A 24,918-nucleotide genomic window follows, 5' to 3' on the forward strand; every position below is an offset into this window, starting at 1 on the left:
AAAGCAAAATCATTCCCGAGGTGTATCTAGATGTGATTCATTTCAGCTAAAAACTTCTAAATTTGCTGCAGTTATTGTGGTCTCAAAATTGGTGACTTACTCCTAAGCTTCCTAAAACACACACTACATTACAGAGTTTTTACTAAAAACTTAAAACTCAGGTGATGCCGTAACATTGCTGAGACTTGTGTTTCTTAATCTATGAAAATATAACCTAGTCAAATATAAGCATAATTTAAAGTTTTTGCAAGACATGTTAAACCAGTCTGTCGTGTACTATCTTTAAACATGATAACCAATATTTCTCAAATACAATGTCCGATCAATCCTTCAAGTTACCTTGCAACTATAAAAATTGCAACTCGAAAGCTTTGTATTTATGGCAGTTATCAAAAATAGAACGTGTGTGATTTTACCTTTTACCACCACTCCTCTCCTAAGCTATGAAATATTATTTTATAAGTTTTACTGCAAAATTGCAGACCAATTATATCTCTAAAATTACTCACTTTAATTCCTTACACTCTGAAAATGTATTCTAGACCATTAAAAAAAGTAATAAACATTGTAGAGCATAGCATAGAGCCTGCCTGCAACATGTGGAAAATAAGTTTTTCATCCACCATTTAGAAACATATTGTTCAATTTTGTTATAATTTTACCTAAACTATTCTAAATTTACAGAAGTTATCATCATTAAATAGATGACTTATCCCCCTCTGTCCATCCACGCTAACTCATGCTCCTCCTAAATCATGCACTATATTTTGATAATTTTATTGTCAAATTATAGTGCAAGTACATAATGCTGCTGTAAGTTTCGTGTACAAAGCTGACATTGTGGTAATTATGAAATGCACGACGCATGGCTGCAGAGCTCCTAACCAGACATAAATAACATTTTACTGCATAGGCAAGCAACCCATTAGGATGAGAAATGACAAAAATCATTTAAGGAGTGTTCCAATTTAATCATGTCACAATTAACGACATTTGAATAAAATGTACTCAATTCTCCCTTGTAATGTTTAAACATGCAAAAATTTATTGTATCAATTGATCATCACAGTTGAAACTATGATGTGCCACTATGGATTCCCCCACATAAGGAAGTGACTGATAACCAAAGTGCTCCCACATTTCAAAATTATAAGCTTTGTTCAAGTATGCTGCATCAATAAATGCAAACGTTTTATCTAAAAATTTCTGACACTTTTTCTTTTTTGTCTCTTGGATAAATTATCTTTTTATTTGTGTTAAATGTTCATTTCTAGAATCATTTGAGGAAACCAACCTGAAAAAAAAAAACATTATGACTTGTACTACATTCACTATTTTTAGTATTATAAGCTCTGATAAGCCTTTTCTTTAAAAGTTTTCCAAAAAAAATTGACAATCATAGAACCTCAGAAGTATTTCAAGCAATAATTTACAACATTTTCTGAAAAAACCCACATTTTGACTGTTTTTTTTTTTCGGGCTAACCCTGATTTTAAGTGCATGACTATCCAGGCCCTACTGATGAGTGTAGGTTGTTCATGAAACTGTGTAACAACTTTTTTTTCCAGGTAATGCAGTTTAAGAATATTTTTTAGGTGCACTATACATTAGTAAATGATTATGCACACACAACATACATTTATGTATGCACGACCTTAGCCTTGCATTACCGGCACGGTGCTGTCTGTGTATGGGTGCATTCCAAAAGTCTTAACAAAACGAACAAATTCAACTAAGATAACTGGGCTCATGAACCTGGTAAAACCAGTTATTTTACAGACTTATGGGATGCTCTAGACAAAAGTGTAGGCGCAGCGATTTGTTTATAGAAATTTTCCGCATGGCATCCAGCGGAAGGCATACTCATTTGAATCACATTGTAAAAACAGTTAAGGCACACACATTATGTGCATGTTGCTTCATATTGCGCTCTGTTCAAATTATAATGCATTTTCCGAACTAGTGCAGTTTCAAGCCATCATGCATGCAAGTTGTCTGCAAGCAGCAGACGATTCTCACTGAACAAACCAGCCCGTGGGTTTGGTGAATCTTGTTGGAATGCAACTTTTGGGACAGTATAATAAACCTCACGAAATGCACGGAAGCACTTATGGGACAGCTAGTTGTCATAACTTGTTTAATGCATGAAACTCGTGCAACTTTCGGAACAGGCCCTATGTTTATTGTTCAGGAAAGCAATTTGTCTTCTTTAGGAATATGAGGTGTGTCAATAATAAACCCGAACTCATGCTGTAACTCTTTTATTGAAATAAATCAGACAATCAAAATGTTGTCCCCTTCAGTGTAGTCCCCTCCTCAATTCTTACACTGCTCTATGTGTATCTTTCATTGTTGGAAGCAGCGTTGCAGATCATCTTCTGATATGCTGTTGAAGAGTTGCATTGCCCTGGCTTTCACTTCGTCCACACACTCGAACTTGGTTCCTTTTAGTGCAGACTTGACTTTTAGAAAGAGAAACAGTAGTACGGGGCTAGGTCTGGCGAATACAGTGATGTTCCAACACTGGAATGTTGTGTTTCGCCAAAAACTTCTTCACAGATTGTGAAGACGTGTTTTCCTGATTAAGAATCCAGTCATTATTCCACATGCCTGGTGTCCTTCTCACCCATTCATGGAGGGTCTCCAAAACCTTCTTATTATACACCTGATTGACAGTCTGAGCAATTTTATTGACTTTTTCGACGTTGTCTTGAGTTTTTGAAGTGCAAGGCTGGCCTGATGGTGGATAATCTCGACATTTTCCCTACCCTCTTTAAACTTCTTTAAACCACTCGAAAACTTGCGTGTGAGATAAACACTGATCCCCATAAACTTATTTCAAAACTTATTTCAACAAATCGTAAGCTTCCATGGTGGATTTCCCAAGTTTTGTGAGAATTTTGACATTAGCACATTGTCCCACTTTCGAACACGATTCTGACTTAGCTCATACGCATGGTTCACTTCTAACAAAGGCTACAGCCAGACTGCTCCATGCACATGCATGAAAGTTTGTACTCAGGCTGAGGAGAGTCCACAGGTCAATGTCCTACCCAGCTGTCATCAACATGATCTGAAATAAATAAGAAAATCAATCCAGAAACTGTATTGCCAGACCTCTTAGTATTTTCATTACATTTGGATCAACATTTTTTTTATGTTTTTGAAACACTGTTTGTCAATGTGTTTTTTTTATTTCAGAAGGAAGATCTGGAATTTCAAGTTAAACATATGAAGAATGCTTTGGCAATGCAACAAAAGGACCAGAACCGCAAGAACCAACTGATTGAAGACCTTTGTCGCACAATAAGACAATATCATATCTACTTGGAAGGCCATAACATCACCACAGCTTCTATAAATGATGAATATGAAGTAAGTATTAAATGTACATTATTGAAAATGAAGTGATATTTTTTCTGCATGATGTATCATCTTGCATTTATACTTGTTAGTCCAGGATCATATGTAATCCCATGGGTTTTTGAATGAAGGGAATATATGACTATCGGTGATATGTTGCTACTGTGGTACACAATCATGTACTACCAGGTGATTTGCCTGCAATTGTGCCATATGGCCTGTGTGAAGACATAAATTCAAGATGGGTGTCACTTCATGCAATAACAAAGAAAATAGATTATAACTCCTTAAAGAGTGGGTTTTGAATTTTTTTATAGAAACATGTTTTGTTCGGAATTGAAAAAGGAACAAAATTGACTCTTAGGTCAGCTGCACACCGGATCCGACACGACGAGTCATTTTTGTTGCATTCCGACTCTGGGAATGTTTAACATCGGGCTCTTATGGGCCGCCCCACACCAGACGAAACATTTGACTCGAGTCACGATGTGACAGCTTGCGACAAAACAGCGAAGATCCCGGGAATTTTGTCTCGAAGGTGCACGATGTGACAAAATGCTCTGCGTATGTGCGAATTCATTGTTCTTAGTGCACCACCTGCATGTGATTCATCACTGCATAGTTTGACAGCACATATATGTAAGTTTGATAGTGCAGTCAAGGTTCAAAATAAAGCTTGATCCAGAGAAGCTTATCGTTAGTTGTGCATGCGAGGCCTCCGCTGTACGATTATTCATCGACTGAGAACCATAATAAGGACAAAATTAATGTGCTATGGAATGAAATGTCACAGGAGATAAATTACGTTACAATTACATTATGTGAAAAAATAGGATTATTAGAAATTATCTTGTAATGTACAAAACATAACGTAAATTGTACAAGAAAAACAATCTTCAGGCCAGTTTGGTATTTATTGCACGAACAACTATGTGGTTGCAGTACGCAAATTAAACGTTTTCCTTTTTTGGAGGGGGACAGCGCTTAAAGTGAGCCGGAATGCACCAGAACTCCATTCTGGCAAAACTCGGTTCCTCCTGCGACATTGGACATCCATTTTATTTATTTATTGCACCATACAAAAGTCCATTCTTCGTTACATCAATTCTTGTAAAGAATAGATGAAAGGAATAAAAGAAAGTTGTACTAAATTTGTCTCCTGTCGGTGGGCAGACTAGAAATGTAGAAAAAAATAATATATTGCGGTGAGTGCTCATCGTTTAAGATGCAAATGAGCCTAATTTCCTGAAATGGCAGATGTGATAGATCTTGTGTTTATACATTTATTTGGATGCAATAATAATAATAATAATAACCAGTGCTTTTTTCAGGCGGTACGCAACAGCACGCCGTACTGGTAACCATTTATATTGGAGAATGAAACTGAAAGAATTTTATTTTATCGAAATAACAAATAATAACAACACACCAACTTGTAGAGTACTGAAAACTTTGTTTCCAGAAAAGAGCATTTATAACAATAATAAATATTTGTCTCATTTTGTTTGAATCAAAGTGACGTGTCGTGTCTTGTCGTCGTGTCAGATCCAGTGTGTGGTTGGCCTTACAGGTTTTTTTTTTCATATCTCACACTGTTATGGAGATATATTCAATGAAAGTATTCCGTGTCCTTTTCTGCAAGGATTCTAAGCGTATTTTACACTTTACTTTACATTCTGGCATATAATGGGGAAGAATTACTGCCTATGATATTTTGTTGATGCCTACTATTGTGGTGTATGACCTGTGTGGCATCATACATCCAAGATGGCTGCCTCTGCAGACATTGACAAAGAAAAACAACCATATCTCCTAAACTCCTTTGGGAGTTATTTTGACCATTTGTAAGTTCGTTGGGTTTTTGCATGAATGGAAGACATGTATATGGGGGATGCCTTCCTTTGGAGGCATGCAGCAATCATTTATTATTACAGGTTTTTTGCTGGGAAATGTGTCTGAGACCATACATGGCATCCAAAATCCAAGATGGCCACCATGGAGATTCTGCACATAAAATACTGTCCACATCCTGATTTAGAGTTCGATTATAAGATTTTTCAGAGACATTTTCTGTTAAGAAATAACAAGTGGAAAAATATTCATTATCATTATCATTACTATTATTATAACTATTATAGTAAAGGAGTAATAACATCACCTGTGACTTCCACATTGTCTTTTGAAATTTTAGCAGCTCACCTGTTATCAAGATTAAGAGTGGCTGTAATCATTTAGGAAAAATCATGTCGTCACTTTAGTCAAATTCCTCATCACTCTGATCTGAATCTCTGTCCTGTAAGTCATTGTTTTCACACTTTTTTTTACATCTGTACTACAAAGACACAGTTCAGTATGTCGCAGGGACTGATCCCGGCATATGCATGAACATTTCCTCTTTCCACAACCACAACATGGCAACTGTAATATTCTCTGAAGCTCTAGGTAGTGGAAATATGACAAGAATTATCTTTCTGTCATCCTCATTTTCTTCTTTTTTCCTTCAACAGCTCTATTGTGCTGCGTAGATTCGGATGTTCCTTTTCTCCTTTTATTTCACTCTAATACTTGGAAGTAACACCTTCTGGTGAAAGGTGTGAGGGGCACTTGGCAGCAGCGTTCACACTATCTATTAATGGTATCTCAGTTTGTGTTCATACTTGCAAAGCAGGCAAAGATGTGGTTATTGAACATATTTGATGGCACAGATGATGATGGGCTTCAATCTCTTGCACATCTTGGTTCTCTTGGATTCGATGAACAAGATGAAAGAATGAATTGATTTATTTTTCTTCTTGTTTCTGCTACTTTAGGCTAATTTCAAAGATAAGATTAAATATATGAAAGGACAATCACAAACACATATGTACTGCACATAACTCATATCCCATGGGTCTAGATCAGGGCATGAAATTTCAAGTTTGAAGTCAGTCGCCGGACTAAAATTTTTGGTCGCCACTACTTTATATTGATAAATAATAAAAATATAAGCAATTATTAAAAACAACATACCTTAGGAATTAATGTTTGTGTAGCGCTGTCGTTCTACACTGAAGTACCACTTATCAATCGCAGCTGCTGGGTCAAACACTGACAGATTAGGTCCATTTACGGAAATTAGGAGCATTTCATCCAGTGAGAGTTCCTGTAAGTAGTCTTGAGTCTGTTGTGACAGCCGAAACCTATTTCACATGAAGCTATGCTCACTGGTAGAACAGCACAAAATGTCAAAATCTGGAGCAAATTGGGGAATCTTGCTGAACACTCCTCACTGTGATTCTTCTCCAGCTTCAGATTCAAAGTCAGAGAAGAAAACAAAAGTTTGTATTCTGTCCACTCTGCTCACAGAACATCCATTTTCTCTTTTTATAGAGGCTCGGGTTCAAGTCCATGTAGAGATTCTTTATTCCTTCTATCCCAAACTGAAGAATATTTTCTTTGGGAGGCCAACCCAAGGTGTCGGAAACATGCAGAGATGCAATCATATCTGTTGATATAAATTGCAATCTTTCTGTGATGTATACCTTCGCATTGTAAATTAAGTTTCCTCTAACAGTCTGAAACTCTTGCTCTCCATTTTGAATGCTTGTAAGCTGCACATCCCTGATCTTCCCTGAAATGGATACATGATCCAAGAAATCTTGTTCGCTTGGTCCAACATTAGATTCCAGGTTAGCGAAAACTGAAATGCAGAGTTCAATTCTTATTTTCAGAGGTGAAATCAAAATATTCTTATTTTGTAGTGTCACGCTTAAAGGGTTCAATTTCCTGTAAAAATCCAAAAGGAAGTACAGAAGCTTAACAAATTTAAATTGCTTCAAACTTTTCAGCAAACCCTTAGCTTTAGCGCCATCAGTGTATTTTCAATGGGACACCTTTTCAAGATCGGTCACAACAGCTTTCCATGATTGCAAGATATCTCTTACAGCACTTTCTTTGCTGGCTAACCACCTAATAGTGTGGATACCACTCAGTTTTAGAATTTCTTCTCCTATAACTTCTGCCGTTTCTCTCAAGAGGTGAAATCTTTAGCAGAGACATGACAAAACTGAAAAATATTCCTAATCACGGAATAAAATGCTCTACGCTATTTAACTCCAACACAGCTAACTGCAAACGATGTGCAAGGCAGTGAATATTTATCATTTTATTACAAATAGCTTTCATTTGAACAGCCAGTCCTGATTTGTGCCCGACCATATTTGCTGCACCATCAGTGCCCAAGCCTACAATGTAACACTTGTTTCTGTATTTATTTGAACCTATTGCCTTATCAAAACAATCAGTTATGGCTGTGAAGTAACCAGCAGAAGTAGAGTTTGTGAGCTCTATTACTCCTAAAAGGTCCTCTTTGATGTGGCCATAATTTGCATCCATGTCTCGAACATACGTACACATTTGCATGCTCGACTGATGATCTATCTGTGGATTCATCCATCAGAAGGCTGATGTATGTACTTTTCTTTATTTTCTCCAGTAGATCTAACTTCAAAGTTTCAGCTATGAAATGAATAAATTCTCCTCATTGCGTTTCATTGCCATACTTAGGTAGAACACTCTCACTTCATTTTCCTGCCAAACACAGCAGATCTACAAAGTCTTTAAATTGCTTCAATTGAAGTACTAATAATGAAGACTACTTTCATCTGTATCAGTCTGAACACTGGTGATGGACTGCATTTCTCGTGCGAGAAAGAAAACTTTTCCCCACTAGTAAGTCTAAATGCTGCCCGAGAATTGTGTTTGGGGCACTGTCTTCCAACCCCAAGTCTTTGAATCTTGCTTCTCCAGGGGGAATTGCCCTTCCTTTCTATTGGTCAGTGGGCTTTTAGCCCCACCCACAAGTTTACACTATGTTCGCATCATAACACGACGATCCCTCAGCTGTGGGATGTTAAATGTATTTGGTTCAAATTAATTTAGATCTGCTGTAAATTGCTGCGAGCATATCACTTCTGACGTTCCAGTTTCCTGGCTGTCCTAACTTCACTAGCGCAAAGATATATTCTGGGGAGGTCAAAGTTGAAGTTTCCATCCTTTTCACGCATGTCACTGAACAGTCAAAAACTCAGCCTCGCTGGATGGATTCCGGAATTTACGACACTGGCTCTGGTTCTGTAACTGTCTGTTTTCGGGCTTTGTAACCACATTGGCAGGTGGTTTGTTTCACTTGAACTGAGCGCTCGTTGTTCTTCCAAGTCCACGATGAAAAGAGAGAGAGAGAGATGTGTTTCAGCTGGAAGTGTTGGACCTTTAATCTTTCAAGTCTTGAACGCCTCGATAAATTGTCCAGCTCTGGCAAACACTTGTATTTCCAGATTTTGACGATCCGCAGAGTACTGAAGTAATGTTGACAGGGGCGCAAGTGGGTGCAAGGAAGATCAATTTTTCACAGCGAGACCACACTGGTTTCCTTATCCTGTTGCAGGCTCGTTAATCAACTCCATGCCTGGCTCTGTGGGGAAGAATGTTGATTCTATAGAGACGGCCGTGTCATTTCTGGGAGTTTGGAAATCTTGGGGAAGCTTGATGCAAGACAGCAAATGCAAATCGGTCATAAGAAAATGCCTCTGGAAAAATCTGATAATCGAATTCTAAATTAGGATATGGACAGTATTTTATGTGCAGAATCTCCATGGTGGCCATCTTGGATTTCGGATGCCATGTGGTCTCTGACACATCCACAGCCCTCAACCTCAGGATCAACAACCACCGGTCCTACACTCAAAACCTTGACTTCTGTAGCCATCCATATCAACAATTACAATACTCATTTCAACAGCTGCTTCCATGTAGGGATCATCCATCCCTTACCCCAGCCCACCAACACACCACTATGGAAAAGATAAGAGAGGGTGGGTCTACATATCAGCCACATCCCCTGACGTGAATAAGGCTACTTGGTAACTTTTCCAACCAACCTCACCCTCATTCCCAATCCTTTCTTCTCCTCACTTTGCCCCCAACACCTCACCCTACCACTCACAGTTTTCCACAGGCCTGACAAGAGAACCATGTTTTTCAGTGCCAACTATACGAGGCATATTTTGTATGTAAGGTCCGTTTACCAATAACTTGTTATATACTGTGCAGACATAGCACTGCGCATGCACACTGACTCCGAGCATCCCTTGCATAGAAGCAGACACCATTTAGAGCCACGTTGTCAGTGTGCACTTTGTACTGTGTCACGTTTAAGATGATCGAGTGACTGTGATATATGGTCTGTGATCCAGTTCTTGGCAGCAAGAAACATGACAGCAGCAGAAATTCATCGACAGATTTGTAAAGTCTACAGCCCCAATACAATTACTGATAACAAAGTGTGGAAATGGGTGCAAATGTTCAAGGATGGGTGGGAGGATGTGATTGATGAGCCGTGCTCAGGTCAGCCATCTGTAATCAACAATGATGTGGTAGACTCCTAAATGCATGACAGACAATTCACAATCTCCATGCTGTAATTGGAATTTTCTCAAGTTTCAAGGTGAGTGCAATACAAAATTGAGTCTGAAAACTTTGACTTCAGGGACAGATGCAGTGTTTTGCTAAACATTTGTCATTGTACGTATAACAAATGTTTAAATAACCATGGAAAGTATGTGGAAGAATAGATCAAGGCTTGTAAAATCTGATACAAAACAAATTTTCAGTATAAATTTGGCAGTTTTTTTTTTTTTTTTCCCAAAATAGACCTTACGTAAAAATTAAACCTCGAATTTTTTATCTGGACCTGGTATCTCTGCAGGTCAAAAGCTCACTTCTGTTTCTGCCCTATCTTTTTTTCATGACTGAAGATGGGGCCTAAGGCCATGAAAGTTTTTCCAGTGTGTAGAGAGAGTTTCATTTTTCCTTTTCGTTTGGTACTTAGCCCTTCTGGCCTTCCTCCCTTTTATTCATAGGTATATATTCCAGGAAAAATGTAAAGTGTTCGTTTACCTCCTTAAAATAATATATGGGTCATTCCACATCAAATCAATGCAAAAAACTAAGATTTTGTCACCCACGGTTTTCATTTTACAGCACTTTGAAATGTCATTAAATCAGTGTTGCCTGTCACTCTTGAGACCGTCGACACAAGATATACTTCGTTACATTTTATTTCTTTTCTCCTTAACCAATGATCAGATATCTCGGAAATTTTACACAAAGTTCAATGAAATTATGAGGATTTCAGAAAAAAAATACATCAGGACTCAAAAACTTTTCCAAATGCCTATAAAAAGACTAATAATGGACTTGTAGCCTAATTTTTGTGGTGGGAAAACTAGGTTATGAAAATCTGAATTTTCATCATGTGGGTATGATGGAACCAAAAACTTTTGATGTTGAAAATCATTGCAAAGACATGCTATTAATCTACAAGAAAAAAAAAGTTTTGTCTTTTTTTATTCCTTCTAACGAAATTTTTAATTTTTTGGACATTGCCTAAAATTTCAGGATCAATCTGTTTCAAATGGTCCAGCACTTGTTGCTCGACCAATTTTAAAATTTTACATTTGTTTGTCGTTGTAACCCCTGTACAAGGGTAGTTCAAAACAGGCATTATTTTTCTAAAAATAGACTTTGTTTGAAAATAATGGCCATTTTAGTTTCATGACTTACAACATTTTTGGCCTATGCAAACAGTTGCGATAATTATGATAACTCAGCTAAGAAAAATTATAGAAATCTGGGGTAAAAAACATTGTTTTCAGTACATTTCAGGCTACATTTCATGTTGAGTATAATTTTTCACCACATCTAATGCAAATGGCTGAAATTTAGGGTCAAAACTGACTAATATTCAATTTTGAATGGAAATCAATGTATAGGATATATTTTTTAGTAGGTAAGTAATGAAATATTAGAACTATAATTTTTTTTAGAGCAAACGTATACATCCAAAGTTTTAGCAGAAAATATTTGAGCTCTGTTACTTGTTTCCACATTGAGTTGAAGCTCTTTGAAAATGCTCATTTTTCTCAAAATTTGGGTCCCAAATATATGTCTGATTGGAAGGGTCTTCCCGATGGCGTAGTAGTTACATCATTGTTTTGTAGTCAAGGGGTCCCGGGTTCGATACCCAAGGGAGGCACATACTGGTTCGGATTCCACTTTAATAAACTGTAAGTCCCGTTTTGATTAGCCTTCCGTGCATAAAGTGGACTTAAAACTGAAATCAAACAATATTTGGTTGGGAACCTAATAAAATTTGATATTTACAGCATAAAGAGGTACCTCAATCCACTGAGAGCAGAGTTGCTAACCACCTTAACAATTACCTACATCCATAATCTGACTTCAGAGCTTAATGCTACGGGTGTTCGGTACTTGCATTTAGTTTCTATTTTAAAGTGACAGTTTGAGAAGGTGATTCAACGAAAAGAATGACAGAGGGTTTCTTTTTGTCAGTGAAACCCCCATTGATTAAGCCTCCTCGGCGAAAGAGGCATCCTCCCTCCCCCTCTTCTTCTCCAGGCAGGAGGGGGGGCAGATCCTGTTATCACTAGTAAGGTGATTGTTGACTTGTGTTGCAGGGTATTTTTATTCAATGGAAGCTAGGGTGAAATCTGGAAAAAATATTGGAGAATGTGGTGATTCACAGTCAGAGTAGAGAAATTATCTCAATGTGCATAAGTATATGAAGAAAGAAGCTGACAGTGCTCTTGCGTTGAATGTTAAACAAGTGCAAAAGCATGTTTCCTCTGCTACTGACGTGGCATTAAGTACTTCAAAATGCATCTATAACTAAAATGATCACAACGAAGTAACTGGGAAGAGATTAGTAAAGCCTAGCAAACCACGCAGAAGAAAGGAATTTAAAGTGATGTGGACGAATTTAACAAGTGTGTTATTTGTAGAACAATTGATGAATTTCATGATCATGAGGGACAGAGTTCTACTTAAATTCGTATTATATATTCCGTGCCACAATCATTCCTTAACAGCCGACCCAAACCCCACAATCCCAGCACTCACTTCTTGATACAACTAGCCAACCTTGTACTTACCTGCAACAACTTCTGCTTTGGTGACCAACATTACCTGCAGATACGCAGCACAGCTATGGGTACCCGAATGGCCCCCTCTTATGCCAACCTGTTCATGGGCAGGCTGGAACAGGAATTCCTTGACTCCCAGCAACTGAAACCACTCCTCTGGCTAAGATTCATAGATGACATTTTCCTCCTCTGGACACATGGTGAACCCTCCCTCACTGTATTCCTAAACCAACTGAATGACTCCACTACCCTCAAATTCACCTGCTTCCACTCCAAAGACCAAGTGACCTTCCTAGATGTAGACATCCACATTGCGAGAGACCACTTGGAAACCTCCATACACATCAAACCGACCAACCACCTCCAGTATCTCCACTACTCCAGCTCACACCCCTACCACACCATAAAAGCCATCCCATTTTCCCTTGCTCTGAGAGGCCAGCACCTCAACTCATCCCCCTCACCCTGCCAAAACTACAACCTATGCCTGCACCAAGCCCTAACCAACCGTGGCTACCCCTCCACCCTCATCAACAAACAAATCACTAGAGCCACCTCCCACAACTGCACCAAACAACCCAAAATCAACCCTCCAGCTCTGATCACCCAATACCACCCCCACATTACGAAAATCAGACATACCCTCCACTCCCTCCTCCCCATCCTGCACAGTGATCGTGACACCAGGGACATCTTTCGGGATAAACCAAGGGTTGTCTTCCGTCGCTCCCAACCTCCTGAAACACTCCCACCCCTTCCACACCACTCCCTCAGCTCACAGGTGCAACAAACCCAGATGCAAGACCTGCCCCATAGTTATCACCTCCCTCACCCTCCTGATCCCCACAGCGGCAGGGGCCATCCACACCAACAGCCATAACACCACCTTCAATAACTGTTTCCGTGTTGTCATCATGGGATGGGAAAGGACCTATATAGCAGGCATGCACGCCACTATACCCCCCAGACTCAACCTAGCCAACCAGTAACCATTTCCTCTCCTTCCCGAAACTACCCACCCATCTTACAGTAAACACTGGTTAAAGTACTTTTTGTTCTCTATCAACTGCTTCTGGCAACACTGACCGTAGAGACGCTACGGTCAGTATTCTGTGCCTCTACTCTATGTGACGCCGATCTATCTTTCTTCTACGTTGAAAATGCGACATATATCGTGAAATATAGAACTATTTCTCTTCGTGTGGTAAGTGTTTACTGTCTCCTCCATCATTTGTATTTATCCACCCTTCTGGCACCTTTTCTCATCCTATTCCTGTGTTATATATATATATTTAATGAGACAACAGCATATAGCCTTTGCAGTTTCGTGTCTAGTAGAATTGTAACTTCCGTGAATTGCAACACTGCTCCTATGAGTCACGTGACGTCCTCTGCAGACGACAAACCTTTCCTGTTTTGTGCATGCCAGAGCTCAAGCTAAACTGAACGCGCTGTAGGTTTTCTTTAGGAAAAAAAATAGGTGTGTATTCATGAAAATACCAAAATGACATAATTTTCAACTAACTTTCAATTATTTTTTTTGTAGAAATGTCAGATCAGTAAAATTATCAACAATTTAACAAATACACTGATTTCCCAGGTATTTACGCACTGCTCTTAACCAACCAAAAGTGACAGGCAACAGTTATTGGAAAAATATATTTCTTCAAATAGTATGTTCATAAATAGTACAATTTGTACTGCTTGTCAAGCATATTGTAAAACATTTTAACATTAATCACCTAGCACATTAACATAATGTGGCAAATCAGATATTGTAAACTCTATTTATTCTTAAGCTTGATTTTGTAAGCTTTAAATTCCTACAGTAGCTCTCCTAAGCATATGCTGTAATGTAATTAGATGTGTTAATTTAATGTAGTTTTTTTCATATAATTTGATAGTTTTATTATTGTATGTATTCTGTGTTGCAGAGGCTTGTCCGTCAGTTAGAAGGTGTGAAAGACTTAGCTTGGGCCGATCTAGAACAAAGCAAAGATGGAGATAAGAATAAAAGTTATGAGGAGTTTGGCAGCAATTTTTTTGGTAGTCTACCTCTCTCCCCTCTGAACTGCACATATGCAAAGGTGAATGAACTTGAAGAACTTGAAGAACTGGATGCTCTCAGTGAAAATGTGCAGCCTAGAAGACTTCCAGTAGTTGAACGTACAGAAGTTAATAAAATGCAGTCTCCTGATGAAAAGGCTGAAACGAAATTTGTGGCAAATCTTGATGTGCTGAAGAGTAGCTTGAACAGTGAGAATGAGGAACAAAATGTAGACAGCAGATTTAATGAGCAAACATCTGTCAATGGACATAGTGAATTTGATAAAAAAATTATCAGTGGTTTCACATGTGCTAGTTTCACAGTCAAAAACACAACTCAAGAGCTCCAATGTTCAAAAGAAACCGTGGACGAGGTAGACCAGCATCGTGTTGAAGAAACAGGTCTGCTGTCTCCTTCAGAGCCTTTCGATCCTGTTGACAAACAGGACAGTGATACCGAAGATGACTGCAATGTTGAATTGTTCCATGTCAAAACACTTGAAGATACTTTTACTCTTTTCGAGCACCATAAAGACTCTGCCGAAACCACTTTCACAGTACCTGAAACGAAAAACATCCCCACCGAACCAATAGTGACAAAACAGAATGGAGAATGCAGTGTGAAACCGTTACCAGTCGAAAACAGATTCTCTTTCATTGTAGATGGAACTTATAAAAGCACTGGTACCTCTTTTGCTTTACAACCACATCACGTTCAGGATGCCAGAGAAGATTCCATCGCCAACAAAGAAAATAGGATAGCAGGAATATTAAAAAAGAAACCCAACTATTTTGGAGGTAAGTTACTACATGGATCATAACATTGTAATTAGAATTTAGCAATGTCTGGATATCTTGCAAATTCCATAAATTAGGTATCCGATATAAAATTCCAAATGGTCCTTGAAGAACCTGAATAGTTCATTGACCTCCTTAATAGAGGTAGGAATGTATGACTTCAAACATGTGGTACAAAGCCATGGTAGCTCAGTTGTCAGGGCATTTGACTACCATGCGAGAGACCCGGGTTTGATCCCCTGCAGAGGAGAACCAGAATTTTTTTCCACCTGTTCAAGCGGCTCCAGTGCCCAACCAGTGTTGTATAAAGTGAGTACCTGGAGGAAACTCTGGAGTAAAGGCAGCCAGGGGTGTGGGGCTCAAACTCCACACCCCCTATATGCCTTTATGTCGTGGCGCAAAGCACAGGGGAGCACTTTACTTTAGTTTTACCTTAATAGATGTATGTTTCCAGGTGACCAAAGTGCCAAAGAAGTTGCATATTTAGACATTTACTTACTTGAAAAGTAGGACATGGAGATTATTCATAAAAATTATAACAAAATGGCAGAATTTTGCACTAAATTATAAGATATTTATAGATATAGATCAGTAAAATAATCAGTATTTTTACTAATACACCGAAATGCCTGTATTGGCCAATATCAATAGAGTACAATTAATCTGTCCCATCTCTTCCAAAATACGTTGACACTTGCACATAATCTAAACTGCCTGGAAATTAGCACAATTCACAATTTTCATTTAAAAAAAAAAATCCAATCCATTGCCACCAATTGTTCTGACACTATTGCACATACACCAACTACATTGTGGCAAATGCACAATATACACAGATGAAGGTACGGTACATCCTCCAGCAGTTTTATTGTACTCTAGCTATTCACCACTTTTTTTTATGCACAAAAGTATTTGTCAACGTTGAGCAACTCTTGTATAATGTGTAATTTACGAGAGAACTGGAGACCAAGTGACAAACATTTCGAGTACAATGACTGCCACAAATTTAAAGCTTTGGAGTTGAAATTTTAATACCTTTGGTCAGGTATTGCAATCACACAATCAGTCCACATGTTCCAAAATACGAGGGAGAAGTGAAAAGTTTTGAGCCTCACCTGGAAGGGGGGTTTGAGGTACAGATTCACATTATGATTTCTCTACATAATCTTTATAATCACCACCCAGATCAATGCACTTATGCATTCTGTTCTATAATTTGTTTACAGTCATCTGGTAGAATGATTTTTCCTGAGTGTCACACCACTGAATGACCGCCTTTGTCTATGGTAGTGACGTCCTCGAAGTGAATTCTTCATAGCAGGGAAAAGATGAAAATCTGATGGGGCAGGTTGAGGGAATTAGTTGGATTGGGAAGTGTGGTGAAGCCACACTCGACCAAAGCAGCCTGTGCAGTGAGGTCTTGCGGACAGAGGTACCGAATTACAGCCCTGTTGGCCACTCTCTTCTCTGACACTTCATTCATTTTCAACCTGACAAAAAATAGAATAAAACATGTGAATTTCATAAAAGTTCGCACAGAGTATTCAAACCTTACCTCCTTCCATGTGAGGCTCAAAACTTTTCACTCTCCTCTCGTAGTAGACGAAAACCTGATTTCTCCATGTTGCCTAAGCTTCAAATTCTACTCATATTTCTCCCATTTCATTCTTTTAGGGATGGGACCGATTAATCGGTACTCTATCGGTATCTGCCGATATAGGCATATCGGTTTATCGGTAAAATTACCGATTATTTTGCCAATCCGATATATCAAAAAATATCTTATAATTTAGTGCAAAATTCTGCCATTTTGTTGTAATTTTTATGGATAATCTCTATGCCCTACTTTCTGAAAAAGTAAATGTCTAAATATTCAACTTCTTTTGCATTGCAATCAGCTCGAAACATACATTTATTACGGAGATAATGAAAATTTCAGGGTCTTCAAGGACCATTTATAATTTTATATCGGATCAGTAGAATATCGGTATCGGTAAATTTTATATCGGTACTGTATCGGTATCGGCCAAAATTTCATATCGGCCCATCCCTACATTCTTTTCTCAATCTCGATTTTACATAATTCTGTGTGGACAAAGGGAATAAGGCCAGATTGGCCACAAACTATATCCTCACTACAACATCTGTGGTGGAAGAAGTATCCACAGTCCTTAACCTCAGGATTAACCCTTTCTGGATGAACAGCGGCATAGCCTGTCGTACAGCTACTGTCCAATAGGACAGTGATGGTCATGGCACATCATTCATAATAAAATTCTATTTTAAATGAACAGGAAGGGACACGAAGGTGGGATCCTCCGCCTCCACTCACCACTCGCTCTTTATTCACCCTCTCACTCAGTGTCTTCTTTCTTCTTTGCTTAGATCTTCTTTCTTCGAAAACTAAGTGCGGTGTTGACGTTCGGGTCCTGGTAAGAAGGAATATTACTTAAGGAGTGGGTTAGAAGGATTCCACTGTTGTCTCCTCTTGAAATATGATTGAGAATAGAATAAGACGAGCATAAGTGAAACTTGAGTCTTGGTACTTTTATGAAAACCAAGACATGTGAACTTTCGTGTTGGTTCTTTATAAGTTTGTTGAGTATATATATAATATAATAAGAGAAAGAGTATATATAAAATACAATTAGATGATAAACAAACATAAGCAATATATATATATATATATATATATATATATATATATATATATATATATATATATTATACATTTATGTAGGAATATAATATTAAGTTATATGAGTACTGGGATGATGAACTACCCAGTATAATTTGGTGTTCCGTATTTCGCATCTCCTTCTTTCTTCAGCCTGGAGGTGTCGGTGTGAATCTCTGACAATTTGGATTCATTCCATTCCAGTCGGTCTCTTTCTGAGTGTAGTTAACGTAGTATCTTCTTCTATTTATGGAAGTAGGTCCATCCTCATAGAACTTGATATTACCATCAGGCCTCCTCTTCTGAGTCTGAAGATTCAGGGTCAGTCCTCTCATGTCTTCTTGTAGATCTTACTATTCTCTCACTAGTTTCCCAGGATTTGGTTGGCCATTTCTGGGCACCCTTCTTGAGTTTCTGTATTCAAGCTCTTCATTGCTTGAAATTATTTCAGCCAACTTATTTACTATACAAAATATAGTGTCGATCAGTCATTGTTAGATGCAATACATCCGGTCGAAGATTAGCCCTCAATTTCCTAATCCGGGTATCCAGGAATTTTGTACATGTTCAGGTGTATCTAATGTTTTGCAAGTTGGACACTGGTCGTTCGTTCCAAGGCCATAGTTCTGTAAGGACCGTGTCCCGTAATGTAGTGTGTTAGTCCCTTTGTGGGTTTTATATAAGAATAGGATGATCGGACTTTGGCCTCTGGTATGTATTCCTTGGTGTGTTGAGATCCCTGATGTTCTCTCCACTCTGCATACCAGGCACTTTGGAGGTGTTGATCAATGTCTTGCAGGAAATATATGTAGATTCCTAGAAGTTGCTCTATCTTTCGATATTCCCTTTTCCTCCACCAATACCTGTCTGCAATTCTTTGGATTTCCATATCAAGGGGTAAAACTCCAGCTATGACTATGACTGCTAAGGTGGCTGTTGTTCTGAAAGCTCCCAAGATATGCAAAAGTACATTCCGTTGAGCTGCCCAATGTCGTTGTCTTATTTGCTTGTTGATAGTGAGCATCGCCCATGTCGACGCGGCATAACTTACAGTAGGTACGAATACTGATTTGTAATAATTCATCGCAGTTGCAAATGGGATTTTATATGCGGAATTTTCCATACTCAATATGGCATGCAAGGCAGTCTTTGCCTTGGACAGAGCCTTAGTTATGAGAGTTCTTAAACTTAGCTGTGCTTCCATTGTAACTCCTAGGTATTTAATTTCCTTGACAAACCTTATTGAGTGTTGTAAAAGCCTGACAGTTGGAGCTCTTTGTAATTTCCCTTTCAGTAGGATCTGATATGTATTTTTCTTTCGCAATTTCAAGCTTAGATTCCAATGTCCAGTCGGTGAGAATCTTCATTGCACTGTTAGCCTTGGACTCGAGCTCCCTACGGCAGTCGGACGCGATTAGCATTAGAAGGTCGTCAACATAAGCTATGACATCCAGTATTTGTGTACTTTCTTTCAAGTTAATGAGGAGAGGTTCCAGCACGACATTCCATAGGATTGGTCCTAGGACTGAGCCCTGAGGACATCCCTTGTTTACTTCCCTTGTTAGACTCTCTTCACCCCATATGAATTGTACCTTTCGTTGACTCGGGTAATTCTCGATGATCCTGTAAAGAGGTCCTGGTAGCTGCAGATTTTGAAGTTGTAGTAAGAGATACGGCCACCAGAGGTTATCAAAAGCCCCTGTGAACTCAATTGTTATGGCTAGTACATACTTCTGTGGATTTTCTAGGACCATTTCTTGAACCCTATTTATGGCATCCTCTGTACACCTCCCTTTAGAAAATCCATACTGCCTATTGGAATTGCTTATTAGGATTAAACGCTCGATTAGGCATTTAACCAATAACCGTTCCAGAAGTTTGCCTAAGTTGTCTAACAGGCATATCGGTCTATAAGATTTAGGTTTTTCTGGATCTCTCTTACTATCTTTTAGAAACATCACCAGGGTTGTGAGTTTCCATTCTTCGGGGAACACCCTTTCCAGTATGCATTGGTTATATGTCAGTTGTAATCCAGGGAGTAATTCATTTTTTAATATCTTTAAAATTCTTGTTTTGTCAATTATCACAGCAAACAGTGGGCTATAATCGCACCTATTCTCTTGTGCATGTGTGCTGTAACAACCTCTTTCAAGTTCCAAATCGATTGCATTATCTTTTTTGCCGAATTTTACTTGGACAGGTGTATAATTATTTAGGCCTCTTGGATGTTGTAGTGGTAGTATAATTGTTGCCTTTTAGTCAAGGGATCCTGTGTTTGATTCCCTGTGGATGCACATAGTGGTTCAGATTCCACTTTAAACTGTAGTCCTGATAGCCTTACTGTGCATAAAGTGAACTTAAAACACCAACTCAATCAATCATGTTGAATTATGTTCGGCTTTTGTTTATTCTCTTCAGAATACCATTGAGTGACGTTCACATGTGGAAATTTTTTACGAGGATTCTGCTTCAGATTACATTTAGTGACGATTTCACTCTCAAGAAGACGTTTTTTGTTATTTCTTATCAATTATTTCCATTTTATGCATTGACAATATGTTTTCAGTAAATTTTATTACAATAGTATTTAATTTTTTTACTTTAAAAATTGTTACAGGAAAAATACAGAAACTGTAAAAATTTACATAAAAGTAACATATCGTAGATTTCGGAAAAAATGTTAAATAATAACACACTTAGGAAGATATTTTATATGATTTTTTGAAACACAGCAAAACATCTCCTGTGTAAAACTTAGTATTTTCAGGCCCTTCCAGAAAGGTTTTTTGTATTCTACTGTTCCTCCACCCTAAACTTGGACTTTACTGTTGCCATCCATACCAACCACCCTTTCAATGACTGCTTCTGTTTAACTATGATCCATGCCTTTACTATTTGTCACCTTCTCTTCTGCTAGTTCATATTTTATTGGTACTGACTTCCTTTATATGTCGGTAAAATATGAAACTTATAATACACCTTATCTTATCATTTTAATTTGATGGGCTCTAATCCAATGATCTGATATGGTGCAGGTAGTTAAAATGTACATAATTATTATATCCGTAGTATTTTATTGGGTAATTTCAATGACTTAAAATTGAAAATGAGTTGTATTCTAAATAGGAGGGGAGAGTTGAAACTGTAAACATTGAATCATTTCCTTTTTGTAAATACAGAAGGAGTAAGATTGATGTCGAAAGCGGCTGAACACCGAGATTACAAGTATCAGGGAAGAGCACTTTGGTCTGCGATTCCCTCAACTGGAGGGAGGCCAGGAAGCAGCATTCAAAGGTTTATGCCACCACCATTAACAAGACCGAACCAGCTTCCATTGAAGGATATCAATAGTCTTAAAGGTAAAGGATGTTCTAGCTGTTTCTAAAGTTAAATGTAATTTGCTCATGTAATTAGATCCATTATTCAGTTCTTGGTAGGGATGGGCCAATATAAAATTTTGGCCGATACCGACATAAAATTTACGATACCGAGAACTGATATTCTACCGATCCGAAATAAAATTCCAAATCTAAATGGTTCATTAACTTCCTTAATAAATGTTTGTTTCCAGGTGACTGCAGTGCAAAAGAAGTTGCATATTTAGACATTTACTTTTTTAAAGTAGGGCATGGAGATTATCAATAAAAATTATATCAAAATGGCAGAATTTTGCACTAAATTATAAGATAGTATTTATAGATATATCGGATCAGTAGAATAATCGGTAATTTAACATATATGCCTATATCGGGCAATACCGATAGAGTACCGATTATTCTGTCCCTTCCTTAGTTCTTGGATAATGCATTGTAACATATGACTGAACATTTAAATAAATACAAGCTGTGGCTTCATTATACATCAAAGTAAATTGATTGCTATGATTTTAATAATGCAGAAATTAAAATATGCAAGATTATATGAACAAAAATAACCTAAACAACAATGAATGTGAAGTTCTTTATTTTGTATGAATGACAGTAACATCTGGTGGACGAGATCAAAATATGGTAACAAGTTCTGGCAACTGTGCTATGAATTATCAACCCTCATGGACGTGACTCATTGGAAATTGTACTTCACCTATAATAAAATGTTCAATCTAGCTCGAAACGTAAGATATTATCTTGTATCATAGTATAAATACCGCACGTTTATAGATAGTAGAATATGAAAAATACACTTTACGTTTAACTTGCTAATTTATCAGTGTTGAACCACCAAAGTATTTCAGTACATATTTACATGATGGTAACACTTTAGTTGTGCCATCTAACCAGGGTTCCACACTGGTAAAAGTCAGTATTAGTGTTAAATTTTAACTGGTACTGGATATCAATACATTTATACTGGAACAGTCCTGAATATAATTTGTATCATACTATTAACGCCATGCTGGACCTTTCGTCTGTGCCCAGCAAAGTTGTTCATGAAATTTCCTTCCCTTTCAAAAAACAGTAGATAATCCAAATTCCAAAAAAGTTACATCCACTTAGAAATCCTTCAAAATCATTCAAGAGAATTACTTACGTGAAATTTAAAAGATTTCGTAATTCCGCGTTGCACAATTTAATAGTTCAATCCTATTAATTTCGAAGATCCACTGTCTTCATTCACAAAAGGGTACGGCGTTTGAAGCGGAGATGGTACCGCGTCAGTACATTGTTTGTTCCCGGGCGGCGGTGGTTGCGATTTTTCCCGTTCGGCAGCACTGGCGCGCGCATCTTGGTTTGCGTCGTCTGCTTCCTGTTGTCCGGTGGCGTTGCCAGTTGGGGGTTGGGGGGCTGGGCCGTGTTGCTCGGTAATGTGCCGTTCCTGTTCCCCGCGTGGCTGGAGGGGGGTCGAGTATGTGTATAGCATCTTTTCTTTTTCAGGTCGGGGATCTTTCTGAGGACAGGGTGCCAAGTTGGGTGTGCTTGTCCATTGTCCAGGTTTAGTGCTGGTTTCTGCTGGATGATAGCATGGGTTTCTTTGATGGTGTTTTCTATGACAGAGCCGGTTGGGTGAAGTATGGATATGGAGGAGATGGTGTGGTTGGTGGAGTGGAGGTGTTGGGAGAGGCCTGATTTAGGTGTGTCGTTTTTGGAATCTTTTACATGTTCGTTAATCCGTTCTTGGACGGTGCGGATGGTTCTGCCAATGTAGGTGTTGTGGCATTGGCATGTGGTCTTGTAGACACCGGGGGATGCAAGTTTGGGTAGGTAGTATCTCTTGAAGTTGGGTAGTGCCCTTCCGATTTGGGATATGGGTTTGTGTGCTACTCGGATGTTGAAGGGTTTGAGGGCCTTGGCAAATTTTCCAGATGTGGTGGGGTGGTATGGAAAGGCGATCCATTTGGGTTTAGGATTTTGGTTCGGGTTATCTCTGTTTCTTGGATGTCTGAACTGAGTTTCTGTTTTTGCGCACCACATGGATAGTTGGCGCTCGGTGTAACCGTTGTTTAGGCCTATTTCCGTTATGCACGCTATTTCATCTTGCAGGTCATCTTCTGTGCAGCTGTGTGTGAAGGCTCTTCTGTAAAAGTTCATCCATACTCCAGCTTTCTGTTTTGATGGGTGGTTGGATTTTGCATGGATATACTGGGTGCCCGAACCTGGTTTCCTGTATACGGATGTGACGAACTTGTCTTGGAGTCGTCGGATGCTGAGGTCGAGAAAGTTGAGGCGGCCATTTTGTTCCCTTTCAACGGTGAAGTTTATGTTGGGATGTATGTTATTGAGGGCAGTTAGGAGAAGGGTTAGGTCCTCTTCCTGTTTGTAAATGACTATGGTGTCATCGGCATATCTTTTGTATCTTATATGAGCAAACTCTGGTTGGGTGAGAATTGACTTCTCGGCCACATGCAGCACTATGTTGGATAGGGGTGCAGAAAGGGGGTTGCCCATCGCTAGGCTCCCTGTCTGGTGGAAGAAACTGTCCTCGAACTGGAAATAGTTGTGGGTGAGGCAGGCTTGTAGAAGGTTGCAGATTTCATTAGTTACAAATGGAGGCGTGTTATTGCTGAGTAGCCAAGTTCAAGGCTGATCGGGATGGAGGAGTACATGTCCACTACGTCTATGCTGGCTAGTTTGCAGTTGTCGGCTTTGACAAAAGAGGTGACAAATTCTTTTGCCTCGAGGCTGTTTTTTAGGCAGTAGGTGAGTTTGTCATTGTGGGCGGTCAGTTTCTGGAGGAGCCATTTGGTTAGGTGGACACTTGGTTGATTGAAGCCGGCCACTATGATTCTCAAGGGGGTTCCTGGTTTGTGAGTTTATGGTATGCCATATGCACAGGGAAGGCTGGGGTGGGTGTTCCTTAGTTTCTTCTTTTCACTATCTTGAAGGAGGGCACAGTTATCTATGGCTCGGCGGATGGCTGTATTGTATCTGCTAGTGGGGTCACGTTTCAGCTTTTTGTACCCGTCAGAGTTTAGTTTTGCTTGCATTTTGTCACTGTATTGGCCTTTTCCCATTATGACGTATTGATTACCCTTGTCCGATTTTATGCACCAACATTTGTTGTCCTGTAGCCACTTTCGGAATTCCTGTGTTGTGTTCCTTAGTTTATTGTGCACTGTGGGTTTATGTTTGCTAGTAGGTTGGGCGTGTTGGCGGAGGATGATGGAAGCACAGGTAAGGCGTACACACTCGGCATCTTGGTTAGTTTTCGTTGCAAACGCTGTTTTTTCGGCAGAGCAGATTAAGTCTAGGGAGGGGGGGAGTCATTTAGGAGGTTGAATTTGAGGCCGTGTTGGAGGAGGGAGTGGAATTCTGTCGGCACGGTGAGGTTGGTGAGGTTGATTATGGTGCTGGCGGGGGTGTTGGGGTTCACTGGTGTGGGGGTGAGGGCCGGAGGTTGGGCACCAAGGGTTTGAAGTTTCTGTGTTAGGATCGCTGTTTTCTTGTTTTGTGACGTTTTTAGCATGAAGTCGATGTTTTGCTGGGCTTTTTTCCAGTCGTCGGGGTTGATTCTCGGTTGTATGTAATCACGGAGGGAAGCACATGTTTTTTGAAGTGATGCTATTTCACGATATTTATCACTGATCACTGCACTCATTGCCCGTTTTTCGGCATT

General features: G+C 38.9%; 1 protein-coding gene across 5 annotated transcripts in view; it reads left to right on the forward strand.

Moving 5' to 3' along the window:
- Klp67A (Kinesin-like protein at 67A) overlaps nucleotides 1-24,918 on the forward strand; it is a 92,840-nt gene that overhangs the window by 44,429 nt on the left and 23,493 nt on the right. For all 5 annotated transcript variants that reach the window (XM_083126398.1, XM_083126396.1, XM_083126402.1 and 2 more), the window contains 3 exons: nucleotides 3,202-3,375; nucleotides 14,279-15,188; nucleotides 21,045-21,224. In XM_083126398.1, the coding sequence (XP_082982524.1) occupies nucleotides 3,202-3,375; nucleotides 14,279-15,188; nucleotides 21,045-21,224 (1,264 nt within the window). The remainder of the gene's footprint in view (nucleotides 1-3,201; nucleotides 3,376-14,278; nucleotides 15,189-21,044; nucleotides 21,225-24,918) is intronic.

The sequence above is a fragment of the Lepisma saccharinum genome, chromosome 8, assembly GCF_977018435.1.
Source record: "Lepisma saccharinum chromosome 8, izLepSacc3.1, whole genome shotgun sequence".
In the NCBI taxonomy this organism is placed as follows: domain Eukaryota; kingdom Metazoa; phylum Arthropoda; class Insecta; order Zygentoma; family Lepismatidae; genus Lepisma; species Lepisma saccharinum.